The 14,395-nt window shown below is 43.3% G+C and overlaps 1 protein-coding gene across 8 annotated transcripts in view; it reads right to left on the bottom strand.

Annotated features, from left to right (window-relative positions):
- LOC139268466 (uncharacterized) overlaps window positions 1-14,395 on the bottom strand; it is a 161,201-nt gene that overhangs the window by 48,017 nt on the left and 98,789 nt on the right. The window contains exon 3 of one of the 8 annotated variants that reach the window (XM_070886660.1): window positions 2,256-2,366. The exons of the other annotated variants lie outside the window; for them this stretch is intronic. Within the exon in view, the coding sequence (XP_070742761.1) occupies window positions 2,296-2,366 (71 nt within the window). The 3' untranslated portion in view covers window positions 2,256-2,295. Of the gene's footprint in view, window positions 1-2,255; window positions 2,367-14,395 lie in introns of those variants that run through there. 8 annotated transcript variants of the gene reach the window in all.

Here is a 14,395-nt window from a genome sequence, read left to right as displayed (position 1 = left end):
ACCTGCACTGATTTCTTAGCTCACCGCAAGGTTGTTCAGTGCGGACACAAGTGGTCACATATGCTGGCCGAAGTTAGTTTGGAGTAACTTTTAGCTGTCTAAACTTGCTTAAATGGCCAAAATAGGCGTAAGTGGCTGGTAATGCCACCTTTTGAAAAAGAAAAAGAAACTTAAAAAAGAACCTAACTCACTCACTTACAATGGAGCAAATTAAATGGGCAAAATTGTGATTTCTAAGATACTCTAAAAAAATCTAGTTGCTCCAAAAAAAACAGAGAACTCCTGGGGAAACTTGGGCCCACATGTGTGTGTTTTAAACGATGTTCTCAGAGTACTATGTTGCAGGGGAAGTCTTTCATACAATGTAATATGTCCCACAAAAGCATCTGAAAAATCAAAGAATTTTCTAGATGGAAATCTCAGTTGTGCAAGAACTAAAGCCCAAGGTAAAACAGTAACGGTCAACATACAAATATTAAATACTTAGCAAAACAATTTTTCATTATTCTGATTAAAGGCTTTTTGTTCTTTACCATTTCTTTGTTCAATTTCAGACATTGCTTCTCATGTATATAATTATCGGAGGCAACAAAAATTGGTACAACATGCCTTCAGTTTAGAACTGTCCTTTATTATTTGCATTATTAAAAATAGCACAATTTCAAATCCAAACTCTTCCTCTTTATCAGTATTCCCCATAATGGTACAGCCTGTCATCAGTTAAGAACTCTTCTGTCCCCATCAATAATAGTAGCAATATGAATCCCAAATGTTGGACTTGAAAATGCTAAACATTTTTTTTGAAACAGAAACAATTAATTTATATTCTATAGATTTATTAACAAGTGATGTCGTGCTAACAGAAGTGTTGCAATGTGCTATTGAGTGCTGGCAGACGGAACAGTTAAACTATAATGCGCATGTTGTTCAGGTGCTCTTTCATACATTCCGATTTTTGTATATTGCAAGGGACAACAGCACAAACTATGGGCTATTAGGAGTCCTCTTAAATGAATTTCTAATTGTCATAAAAGTTGTTCAGGACTCAAACATATTGAGAAAAAGGGACTCTTTCACTACACTTAATTGGTCCCCACACATTTGGTTAAACTATATTAGGACAGTGTTTCTCATTACATTTTGAGATTATAATTGTGGTGCTTGCTTTAATGTCATTCACTTTTCTCAGCCATTATTATTTGATTGTTAATACATATGTTTTAAACATAAGTCAATTTCTAAAATATAAATAGCAAAATAGAACTACTGTTATATAAGAATTCTCTTATGGCCACACTTAACTTAGCCCCATTCACTGCAAAAGAAATTATAGTGTATGGTGGGCAACATTGGGTGAGGCAAGTGTACTAGTTTCTACTTGGTCCCAAATGCTTTTTAAAAAAATTGCTTTAAAACTATTCCTTGATATATTTAAGAGTGGTAACTTGGTAAAGTTTAATTAATACAACTGAAAATTAATTTATCACAAAAAATAATGAGTAACCCGATTCTAAATGACTTAAGAATATTTACAAAACTATTTTCTGGTTAGATTGTGGTAGAGTAATCCTTTCCTTAGTGAATTAAAAAAAAATTCAAATTAACATCCTTGTGCCCAAAAGAACTAGCTTAATTTTTGGAGCGGTCTCGAAGGCCTGCAAACGAGCGCAATTAGCAGAAACACCCAATGGTGATCAATTCTCCCTGGGGGCATGGCAAGCTTTGTGTGGGTGGGGCCAGCTTCTATGGCAATGTTAAAACTAGCGCAAAAGATCGTGGAAACTCTGGTTGCGCTGAACATAATTTGTGCTTAAAATTCCACGATGTTTTGAGCTGGTTCCGCCGCTATCAGGAATTACGTCGAAAAAACCAGCGCGATCGAGCTGAAACTCCAGGCCTATATATTAGGTTATTATTGACTATTTTCACATGTTTACCTACTTGTGAATTTGGTTATTAAATTAAACTTTAGACCAGTTATAGGCATAGTGGTACAGCTCATTCCACTGAATTCACAATCTCCACCTATTCATGTAAGCTGAAATTTCTAAACATTGAGGGAAAATCAAAGCAGGATATGAATGAGACATCAAAAATAGCGTATGTTCATCATTACAGAGAGTTAAAGAATGTTTTAAACGACGGAATAGGTCTGTACTTATGTAATAATTTGAAGTATATGGAAATGGAGAACACCCTGGTCTTTGGGTATGCATTTAGGTGAACAAGTTTCAGGCTAGCTTAATTGCTGAATTCACTGTATTCCTCTGGGAGTGCTATTCATTTTCGTAGTTGCTAGCACATATACCAGCTGCCCAGCGCAGTGCCAGGGCTGTCTTGTGATGTGTTTTTGTTGCTTTTATGCCCTGCAGATAAATGGCATATTGTTAGTTTACCCATAGATGCCCATTCTTAACCCATTACTATAACGTAGAAACTGAGCAGAAAGATCCAAGGGGCAGGAAATCACTAAGGGTTAAAGGAGGGAAACAAGCAGGGATCAGTGATGGGACCCCAACTATTTACAATCTATATTAACGACTTGGAGAAAGGGACTGAGTGTAACATAGCCAAGTTTGATGATGATACAAAGATAGGAGGAAAAGCAATATGTGAGGAGGACACAAAAAATCTGCAAAAGAACATAGACAGGCTAAGTGAGTGGGCAAGAATTTGGCAGATGGAGTATAATGTTGGAAAGTGTGAGGTCATGCACTTAGGCAGAAAAAAAAAATCAAAGAACAAGTTATTATTTAAATGGAGAAAGATTGCAAAGTGCTGCAGGACAGCGGTACCTGGGGGTACTTGTGCATGAAACACAAAAGGTTAGTATGCAGGTACAGCAAGTGATCAGGAAGGCCAATGGAATCTTAGAACATAAGAAATAGGAACAGGAGTAGGCCATACGGCCTCTCGAGCCTGCTCTGCCATTCAATAAGATCATGGCTGATCTGATCATGGACTCAGTTCCACTTCCCCGCCTGTTCCCCATAACCCCTTATCGTTTAAGAAACTGTCTATTTCTGTCTTAAATTTATTCAATGTCCCAGCTTCCACAGCTCTCTGAGGCAGTGATTTCCATAGATTTACAACCCACTGAAAGAAGAAATTTCTCCTCATCTCTGTTTTAAATGGGCAGCCTCTTATTCTAAGATCATGCCCTCTTGTTCTAGTCTCCCCTATCAGCGGAAATATCATCTCTGCATCCACCTTGTCAAGCCCCCTCATAATCTTATACGTTTCGATAAGATCACCTCTCATTCTTCTGAACTCAAATGAGTAGAGGCCCAACCTACTCAACCTCTCCTCATAAGTCAACCCGCTCATCCCCGGAATCAGCCTAGTAAACCTTCTCTGAACTGCCTCCAAAGCAAGTATATCCTTTCGTAAATATGGAAACCAAAACTGCACGCAGTATTCCAGGTGTGGCCTCAACAAAACCTTGTATAGCTGTAGCAAGACTTCCCTGTTTTTATACTCCATCCCCTTTGCAATAAAGGCCAAGATACCATTGGCCTTCCTGATCACTTGCTGTACCTGCATACTATCCTTTTGTGTTTCATGCACAAGTACCCCCACGTCCCGCTGTACTGCGGCACTTTGCAATCTTTCTCCGTTTAAATAATAACTTGCTCTTTGATTTTTTCTGCCAAAGTGCATGACCTCACACTTTCCAACATTATCCTCCATCTGCTAAATTTTTGTCCACTCACTTAGCCTGTCTTATGTTCTTTTGCAGATTTTTTGTGTCCTCTCACACATTGCTTTTCCTCCCATCTTTATTGCAAAGGGGATGGAGTATAAAAGGGAAGTCTTGCTACAGTTGTACAGGGTATTGGTGAGGCCACACCTGGAATACAGCGTGCAGTTTTGGTTTCCATATTTACGAAAGGATATACTTGCATTGGAGGCAGTGCAGAGAAGGTTCACTAGGTTGATTCCGGAGATGAGGGGCTTGACTTATGAGGAAAGGTTGAGTAGGTTGGGCCTCTACTCATTGGAATTCAGAAGAATGAGAAGTGATCTTATCAAAACGTATAAGATTATGAGGGGGCTTGACAAGATGGATGTAGAGAGGATGTTTCCACTGATAGGGGAGACTAGAACTGGAGGGCATAATCTAAGAATAAGGGGCCACCCATTTAAAACTGAGATAAGGAAAAATTTCTTCTCTCAGAGGTTTGTGGATCTGTGGAATTCGCTGCCTCAGAGAGCTATGGAAGCTGGAACATTGAATATATTTAAGACAGAAATAGACAGTTTCTTAAACGATAAGGGAATAAGGGGATTTGGAGAGCGGGCAGGAAAGTGGACCTGAATCCATGAACAGATCAGCCATGATCGTATTGAATGGCGGAGCAGGCTCGAGGGGTCGTATGGTCTACTCCTGTTCCTATTTCTTATGTTCTTATGTAAGACTGGGGAGGGGGTGGTTAGTACTTCCCCATGGAGGTCCTGGCATAGAATGAGTTAAAATAGGAGATTGTGTGATTAGTGTTGATTTCAACATAACTAATCTGCAAAGAGCAGGAAGAGAGTATATGACATTGCATTTGAAGTTTAGGAGAAACAAAACAAGATAGATCTGGGTCAGAATAACTAGTATTATTGATTAAATGTGAGAAGCAAGAAAGACTGCAAAGAGAGCCGCTTCCCCTCAAAACTGTTCAAGAATTCATAATTAGAATTTCGCTGAGCAAACTGATACACTGTATTAATACATAACATTAGTGTGTTCAGCATAAAAGTAAATGACCTCTGGATTGAGCATTACAAGTTGTGTTTGGTAGAAAAATATTGAATATTTAGGAGGGGTACAAAATGTATAAATTTGCACCATTGTACGTGTAAATTTCAGAATTTTCCAATACGCTCTGACCAGTTTTACTGGCAATAGAGACGCAGAGATACCGAAAACTAAGTTTGACATTTTTTTGCAGGGCCAGGAGAAGCAGGAGTGTTCGCCCCCTCCCCCCACCCCCCCACCGATCTTACATCACTGCCATAGCCTGATGCCCTTCAGGTTTCCTGATATTGTGCCGGTCTCAATCTACCGAGCTACCTCGGGACTCCCATTTGGGACAGGCGGCTCACTGGTTGTGTTTAAATGAAGCTCGGGCCTCAAAATGGCTCTGGCCTCTTTTTTGCTGGAAGGGGAGTGCTGCCAGCATGCTCCCCCTGGTTGGCCACTCAAAAGCTAAAGTTGACCCCTCGGACCGCAACAAGCTCTTTCAATCCTTCCTCTAAAGATGATCTCAATTCTGTCTCCAAGTCCATTACTGCATTTCAGATTGTGGACCCCAATATCTCAGCAGCAAATGCTGCAGCGTTCACAAGGGATACTGAAATCTTCACTGCTCTTCTCAATGGTAGAGTGCAATGCTGACAAGAGGTCCAATTTGACAGCACCTATTTTGGTATTTGCAGTACAATGCTGTTGTTGTATAATCATTCTATACGCATGATTATAAATGATTGTGCTTTTTATCTAAGTTTCTGTAAAATTGAACAACATGGAAGAGATTACATACCCATGCCAATTAAAAAAAAAAATATTTGTTTGTAAAGGAAGGATGTGTTTACAGTTTCCATTATGTTGTGATGTGTAATTGTATTTTGTATTGCCTAATCTAGCATACTCTGTACTAGCTTACTCTGTACTTGTTGCCTAATCTAGTTTACTCTGTACTTGCTTAAAGTAATTGTATTACTTAAAGCTAGTTCCAAACTGCCTGAATGAGTACTTGAACTCTGTGTTCCATCATTTGAAACATAACGCCTTTCTCCTATGCTGTGATATATATGAGTAGTATCTTTGTACTGTCAGACAAGAATCCAGTAAAACTGGTGACCCTAATGAGTTTTTAGGGGTAAAAATAGCGATCAACGCAACAAAGCCATAAATTCAATTAACAGGAACAATGAGGAAGAATAACGAGCAGAATAAATTGTCTGGGTGAAGCGGAGCCCCATTGTTGTAACTACGATAATGAGATTGTAAATATCTCTTCTCAGCAAGAAAACTAGTAATAAACAAGTAGATTATAAAAGTTTGAAGAAAATATGTTCAATGTGAAACTGTTGTCATTGGGCAAGAAAGGCCGGTGTTAGAACAGGATCATGAACACAAGTTAAACCGTTCATTCAGTAATTGGATGGAGGATCAGAAAAGCCAATAGATTGTTCAGGCAGAAGGACCCAGGTTCTCTCAGAAGAAAGTGAGATAAAGGTTGTATACAATCTTGTATTAAATTTACTAAACTGATTATGAATAAACTTAGAAATTAGATGAAAGCTGGTCTCTGTTTCCCTTTGTTCCAGAGTACTTCAAACAAATGCCAACCCGGGGAAAGATTGTCTTATAAAATTATGATGTCACAAGGATGGAAGACAGTGATTGGTTCTTCCTTATTAATTGAATCACTGGACAGGGAATGAATTTGAAAGAAAGCTAAAAAAACGATTTAATTTGCTTCAATTGCTAATTTTGACTTAATTTATAATTATTGTATATATTTTTAAATTTTGTTTAATTTTAATTAATCTTTATTATTCTGATGTTATTATTGTATACTCCTTATTGTATCATTTGCACTGTAATTTGAATTTCTCTTTTTTTTAGTTTTTTCACCTGTGTCTATCTGTGTGCACATTTTGGCTGCTGCTTCAGACTTAGCCTTTGACCTCTTGTTACACTTCCTTCTCCCGCTTTTTCTCTCTTTCCCTCCCTGGTCAATATCTAACGTGTTGTAAAACTGTTGTGAAGCGCCTTGGGACGTTTTACAATGTTAAAGGTGCTATATAAATAAAAGTTATTATTATAACCTAGGTGACTTAGCAAATAGATGGACAGATTTTAGTTTTCAGCCTGGACAATTGTAAAGGCAAGTCAACACAGGTTTTAATTAACTCAGACTAAAGCAATTTAACAGTATACTTTGGGCCAGCCTTATGGGTATGTGATGTGGGCTCCCAGGGCACGTGGTCTGGAGAGAGCGACGTGGTCGCGAGGGTCTGACATTAACAGCGTTGACCTCTGCAAAGACCTTGGCTTTCTCCAAAGTCTGCTTTCAATGGACTGTAGTGGTCCTCAAGAAAAGGAAACTTCACATTTCAACAGCAAGTTGCCACACACATGGGTAGCACTCAAGATCCTTTTAACCATGCCCGTACTGATGGTGAGCAGCGAACGGAGCTTCTTGAAGTTGAAGCTCATAAAAACATATTTGCGATCGACCATGGGAGATGACAGGCTATCTTCGCTGGTCATCCTGTCTGTTGAGAATTATGTGGCTCAAAATATCTTGAACAAAGATTTTTTTAATTTGTTCTTGTTATTTATTAGTTTAGTGTTTAATTTAATGCTTAGTTTATTTGTCATTTGGATATGTTACTTTTATGACATCGGTTATTATTTAAATTATTTTATTGAGATTAAAGCTTTATTTGTGAAACTTTTAATACTAAACTCAAAGAAAGGATTGAAAAATACAAGTTGGCCCAGGGAGCCATTTTTCCTAAGGCCGGTCCCTCCCGAGTATACTTCGCTATTCTAGCGAGACCACCTGCCAGCCTGTGGTGCATGGAATGCAGTGACATTTTTTTTCGTTCACACGCCGCCTTCTGTTCGAAAGCTAATCACGTGTGGTCTGACCCCCATAGTGAGGGCCAGTTGATATGCTGGACCTCTTCCCAGTAGACGGGTAGCCTTCTCTAGCTACCAATACTGCTCTTTGCTCATCTATGCTCTGTGACATACCGAGTATTCCCAACTCAAAATCAAAAGCAACCTCCTTGGTGTATGTTTCTGGACTACTGCTTACTTTAAGTGATGGCTGTGGTTCAGTGTGGTGTGATGTAAGTTCTTAGCCTGATGAAATGCCTTCCTGTGGCAGGGGCTTTTTCATGAGAGGAATAAGAACATAAGAACATAAGAAATAGGATCAGGAGTAGGCCATACGGCCCCTCGAGCCTGCTCTGCCATTCAATAAGATCATGGCTGATCTGATCATGGATTCAACTCCACTTCCCCACCTGCTCCTCATAACTCCTTATCCCCTTATCCTTTAAGAAACTGTCTATTTCTGTCTTAGATTTATTCAATGTCCCAGCTCTCTGAGGCAGCGAATTCCACAGATTTACAACCCTCTGAGAGAAGAAATTTCTCATCATCTCTGTTTTAAATGGGCAGCCCCTTATTCTAAGATCGTGCCCTCTAGTTCTAGTCTCCCACATCAGTGGAAACATCCTCTCTGCACCACCTTGTCAAGCCCCCTCATAAGCTGATACATTTCGATAAGATCACCTCTCATTCTTCTAAATTCCAATGAGTAGAGGCCCAACCTACTTAACCTTTCCTCATAAGTCAACCCCCTCATCCCCGGAATCAACCTAGTGAACTTTCTCTGAACTGCCTCCAAAGCAAGTATATCCTTTCGTAAATATAGAAACCAAAACTGCAGGCAGTATTCCAGGTGTGGCCTCACCAATACCTTATATAGCTGTAGCAAAACTTCCCTGCTTTTATACTGCATCCCCTTTGCAATAAAGGCCAAGATACCACTGGCCTTCCTGATCACTTGCTGTGCCTGCATACTGTCGGAGTGACACCCGATTGATGGTGGCCTTGTAATCACCACATATCCTGACCGACCCATCCGCCTTGAGCACCGGCACAATCGGGCTCGCCCGGTCACTGGCGAGATGATGCCTTCCCTCAGCAGGCGGTCCAATTCTCCTTCTATCTTTTCCCACATCACGTACGGCACCGTTCTGGCCTTATGGTGTACTGACCTGGTTTCCAGGTTTATGTGAATCACTACCTTGGTCCCCATGAAGTCCCTATAAAAGGCCCAGCGGCAGCGAGAGTCGGCGGCAGTCAGAGGCGGGAGTTCGTGGCGTTGGTGAGGTCTATAAAAGGCGTGCTTGTGCAGCTTCAGCAGGGAGAGAAGGCAAAAAAGTAGAAAAGAAATCGAAAGGTGACGTCACAGCCAAGGGAGTAAGTGATTGGCTGGTGATTGGTAAGTAGTTTTTCTTTTTCTCTTCTATTTCAGTAAGTAACCTTTAGCATTGTTGTTGCCAAATTAAGTTAATCTAGGGGTTAAGTCATGGCAGGAGAGCTATGCTCCTCCTGTACCATGTGGGAAATCAGGGACGCCTCTGGTGTCCCTGACGATTACGTGTGCGGGAAGTGTATCTGCCTCCAGCTCCTGACGAAACGCGTTACGAAACTAGAGCTGCGGGTGGATTCACTCTGGAGCATGTACGATGCTGAGAGTGATGTGAAAAGCACATTTAGTGAGTTGGTCTTACTGCAGGTAAAGCGTCCACAGCCAGATAGGGAATGGAAAACCAATAGGAAGAGCAGTGCAAGGAAGGTAGTGCAGGGGTCCCCTGCAGTCAACCCCCTGCAAAACAGATACACCGCTTTGGGTACTGTTGAGGGGGATGACTCATCAGGGGAGAGCAGCAGCAGCCAGGTTCATGGCACCGTGGCTGGCTCTGCTGCACAGGAGGGCAGGAAAAAGAGTGGGAGAACAATAGTGATAGGGGATTCAATTGTAAGGGGAATAGATAGGCGTTTCTGCGGTCGTAACCGAGACTCCAAGATGGTATGTTGCCTCCCTGGTGCAAGGGTCAAGGATGTCTCGGAGTGGGTGCAGGACATTCTGAAAAGGGAGGGTGAACAGCCAGTTGTCGTGGTGCATATAGGTACCAATGATATAGGTAAAAAACGGGATGAGGTCCTACGAGACGAATTTAGGGAGATAGGAGTTAAATTAAAAAGTAGGACCTCAAAAGTAGTAATCTCAGGATTGCTACCAGTGCCACGTGCTAGTCAGAGTAGGAATCGCAGGATAGCTCAGATGAATATGTGCTTGAGCAGTGGTGCAGAAGCGAGGGATTCAAATTCCTGGGACATTGGAATCGGTTCTGGGGGAGATGGGACCAGTACAAACCGGACGGTCTGCACCTGGGCAGGACCGGAACCAATGTCCTAGGGGGAGTGTTTGCTAGTGCTATTTGGGAGGAGTTAAACTAATATGGCAGTGGGATGGGAATCTATGCAGGGAGACAGAGGGGAATAAAATGGAGACAGAAGCAAAAGATAGAAAGGAGAATAGTAAAAGTGGAGGGCAGAGAAACCCAAGGCAAAAAACAAAAAGGGCCACTTTACAGCAGAATTCGAAAGGATCAAAGTGTGTTAAAAAGACAAGCCTGAAGGCTCTGTGCCTCAATGCGAGGAGTATTCGGAATAAGGTGGATGAACTAACTGCGCAGATAGCAGTTAACGGGTATGATGTGATTGGCATCACGGATTCATGGCTCCAGGGTGACCAAGGCTGGGAATTCAACATTCAAGGGTATTCAACATTCAGGAAGGATAGACAGAAAAGAAAAGGAGGTGGGGTGGCGTTGCTGGTTAAAGAGGAAATTAATGCAATTGTAAGGAAGGACATTAGCTTGGATAATGTGGAATCGGTATGGGTGGAGCTACGGAATACCAAAGGACAGAAAGCGCTAGTGCGAGTTGTGTACAGGCCACCAAATAGTAGTAGGGAGGTTGGGGACAGCATCAAACAAGAAATAAGGGAGGTGTGCAATAAAGGTACAGCAGTAATCATGGGTGACTTTAATCTACATATTGATTGGGCTCACCTAACTGGTAGCAATGCGGTGGAGGAGGATTTCCTGGCGTGTATTAGGGATGGTTTTCCAGAACAATATGTCGAGGAACCAACCAGAGAGCTGGCCATCCTAGACTGGGTGATGTGTAATGAGAAGGGACTAATTAGCAATCTTGTTGTGTGAGGCCCCTTGGGGACGAGTGACCATAAAATGGTAGAATTCTTTATTAAGATGGAGAGTAACAAAGTTAATTTAGAAACTAGGGTCCTGAACTTAAGGAAGGGTAACTTTGATGGTATGAGGCGCAAATTGGCTAGATTAGACTGGCAAATGATACTTAAAGGGTTGACGGTAGATAGGCAATGGCAAACCTTTAAAGATCATATGGACGAACTTCAACAATTGTACATCCCTGTCTGGAGTAAAAATAAAATGGGGAAGGTGGCTCAACTGTGGCTAACAAGGGAAATTAAGGATAGTGTTAAATCCAAGGAAGAGGCATGCAGATTAGCCAGAAAAAGTAGCAAGCTGGAGGATGGGAGAAATTTAGAATACAGAGAGGAAATGCAAATGCAAATGCGTCGGCCCACATACAGAGCTGGGCACTCACGTTAGCCGCCTATGGCTATACAATTCGGCACAGACCGGGCACTGAAAACTGCGCTGATGCACTCAGCAGGCTCCCACTAGCCACCACCGAGGAGGCAATCGAGCATGCTGCTGAAATGGTCATGGCTGTTGAAGCTTTCGAAAGTGAAGGCTCACCCGTGACAGCCCGTCAGATTAAAGTCTGGACAAATAGAGATCACTACTGTCTTTAGTCAAGAAATGTGTCCTGATGGGGACTGGTCAGCCACATATGGGGCATGCCTTGAGGAATTTAAACCATTTCATAGGCGCAAGGATGAATTCTCGATTCAGGCCGATTGCCGACTATGGGGAAACCGAGTAGTCATGCCCCAGATGGGCAGAGAGGCGTTCATCCAGGAACTCCACAATGAGTACCCGGGCATTGTCACGATGAAGGCAATTGCCAAGTCACACGTTTGGTGGCTAGGGATAGATGCAGACCTGGAGCTTTGTGTTCGCAGGTTCAACACGTGTGCCCAGCTGGGCAATGCGCCCAGGGAAGCCCCCCTTAGCCCTTGGTCCTGGCCCGCCAAGCCATGGTCACTCATCCATGTGGACTACGCAGGTCCTTTCATGGGAAAAATGTTTTTGGTTGTAGTAGACGCCCACTCCAAATGGATCGAGTGTGACATTCTCAATTCAAGTACATCCTCTGCCACGGTAGAAAGTCTACGGGCAATGTTCGCTGTCCATGGTCTACCGACGTCTTGGTCAGCGACAATGGCCCGTGCTTTACAAGCATTGAGTTCCAAGACTTCATGGCAGGAAATGGTATCAACCATGTCAGAACAGCACCGTTCAAGCTGGCCTCAAACGGCCAGGCGGAACGAGCAGTGCAGATAATCAAACAGGGGATGCTCAGAATCCAAGGGGGTTCCCTACAAAGCCGGTTATCACGTCTCCTGTTAGCCAATAGATCCCGACCACACTCGCTCACAGGGGTTCCACCCGCAGAGCAGCTAATGAAAAGGATGCTCAAAATCAGATTATCCCTCATACACCCCACCATGAAAGAAATTGTTGAGAGCAGGCGTCGGTCACAATGTGACTATCATGACGGGAATGCGAGGGCGCGATGTATTGATGTCAATGACCCTGTCTTTGTCCTCAACTACGCTGCAGGGCCCAAATGGCTCGCAGGCACTGTGATTGCCAAAGAGGGGAATAGGATTCTGGTAGTTAAACTTACCAATGGACAAATCTGCCGCAAACACGTGGATCAAACAAAAAGGAGGTTCAGCAACCCCACAGAAGAAGCAGAGGAAGAACACGATGTAGAGTTCACTCCACCACAGGTGACCGAATACCAGAACCAAATGGAGGAGAGCCCAGTCACTGTGGGCAGTCTGGACAGGCCTGAGGCACTGCAAACAGCAGACACTCAGGCCAGCGCCCAACAACCGGAGCCCCAACTCAGGCGCTCTACAAGGGAGCATAAACCACCAGAGAGACTTAACCTGTGATCCCAATAAGACTTTGTGGGGGGGGGGGGTGATGTCATGTATTCAACTGTCATTGTAACCCATGTATAAACTGACCCAAGTTGTACACCATGAGAACACTGACCACTAGGTGGTGAACTTGTGGGAGACACTCCTAATCTGGACTTTCAGGTATAAAAGAGGAAGCTCCACCCACCTTCATCACTTCAGTGCTGGCTCATAAAAGGACTGGTCACAGAGTGACCTTCTCTCTATTATGGGCCTCGTGTGCATTTGTACTGTATAGTAAGGACATATTACTATCCTTTTTATGTTTCATGCACAAGTACCCCCAGGTCCCGCTGTACTGCAGCACTTTGTAATCTTTCTCCATTTAAATAACTTGCTCTTTGATTTTGTTATGTCTCAAATTAAGCAATGTGACTGAGTATTGTAGACTTGAGTAAGTGTGACCTTAGTCTCTTTATTCTGACTCCAGAGTGCTGGCTGGCACAGCATGGGAGGCTTATATGCAGTGCTCCCAAGGGATGCTGGGATCCCTTGGGACTCCAACAGATGCGCCCTCTGGTGGCGGTAGAATGCTGGTTAGAAGGTGTTGCATACATGACATCACTCCTCCCTAAAGTCAATAGTACACTTATTTACAGGGTGAAACGATCTGGGGCTTTCCGCTCTCTAGTCGATCGTCTCGGTACAAACACAGGTGCAGGTGAGTTGGTTGGACCTTTGCTGGGCTGCTGCACAGCTGGCCTTGCGGAGCTGCTGGGGATGATGAATTCAGCTTCGTGGTCAACCGTGATGTCAGTTGCCACTTGTGTGTGTATCGGAGGGTCGAAGTTGGTGGTGTCTTCTTCAGGTTGCTCGTGGCTGTCTGCGAATCGCAGTTTGGTTTGGTCCAAATGCTTTCTGCAAGTTAGTCCATTTGCAAGTTTGACCTCAAACACCCTAATCCCTTCTTTGGCTACGACAGTACCAGCAAGCCATTTGGGACCATGTCCATAGTTGATACAACTAGAGGGTCATTGACTTCAATATCGTGTGACAAATTTGCACGATCATGGCGCATGCTTTGTTGATGCCACCTACCCTCGACATGATCATGGAGATCAGGGTGGACTAGAGAGAGCCTTGTTTTGAGTGCCCTTTTCATGAGCAGTTTGGCAGGGGGAACCCCGGTGAGCAAGTGGGGTCTTGTGCAATAGCTGAGCAGGACTCGGGACAGGCGGGTCTGCAGGGAGCCTTCCGACTCGCGTTTCAAGTTTTGCTTGATGGTTTGGATTGCCCGTTCTGCCTGGCCGTTAGATGAGGGCTTGAACGGGGCAGATGTGACGTGCTTGATCCCATTGCGGGTCATGAATTCCTTGAATTCAGCGCTGGTGAAGCAGGGCCAATTGTCGCTGACAAGGACATCAGGCAGGCCGTGCGTGGCAAACATGGCTCGTAGGCTTTCGATGGTGGCAGTGGACGTGCTTACAGGCCTTATTACACTCTCAATCCATTTTGAATAGGCATCCACAACAACCAAAAACATTTTGTCTAGAAATGGGCCAGCGAAGTCAACATGGATCCTAGACCACGGTTTGCAGGGCCATGACCACAAACTTAGCGGTACCTCCCTGGGTGCATTGCTCAGTTGAGAGCAAGTGTTGCATTGGCGCACGCAAGATTCCAAATCTGAGTCGATGCTGAGCCAC

Source organism: Pristiophorus japonicus, chromosome 8 (assembly GCF_044704955.1).
Source record: "Pristiophorus japonicus isolate sPriJap1 chromosome 8, sPriJap1.hap1, whole genome shotgun sequence".
Taxonomy (NCBI): Eukaryota; Metazoa; Chordata; class Chondrichthyes; family Pristiophoridae; genus Pristiophorus; species Pristiophorus japonicus.
The sequence above is the reverse complement of the archived record's forward strand: the minus strand, read 5'-3'. Positions and strand labels throughout refer to the sequence as shown.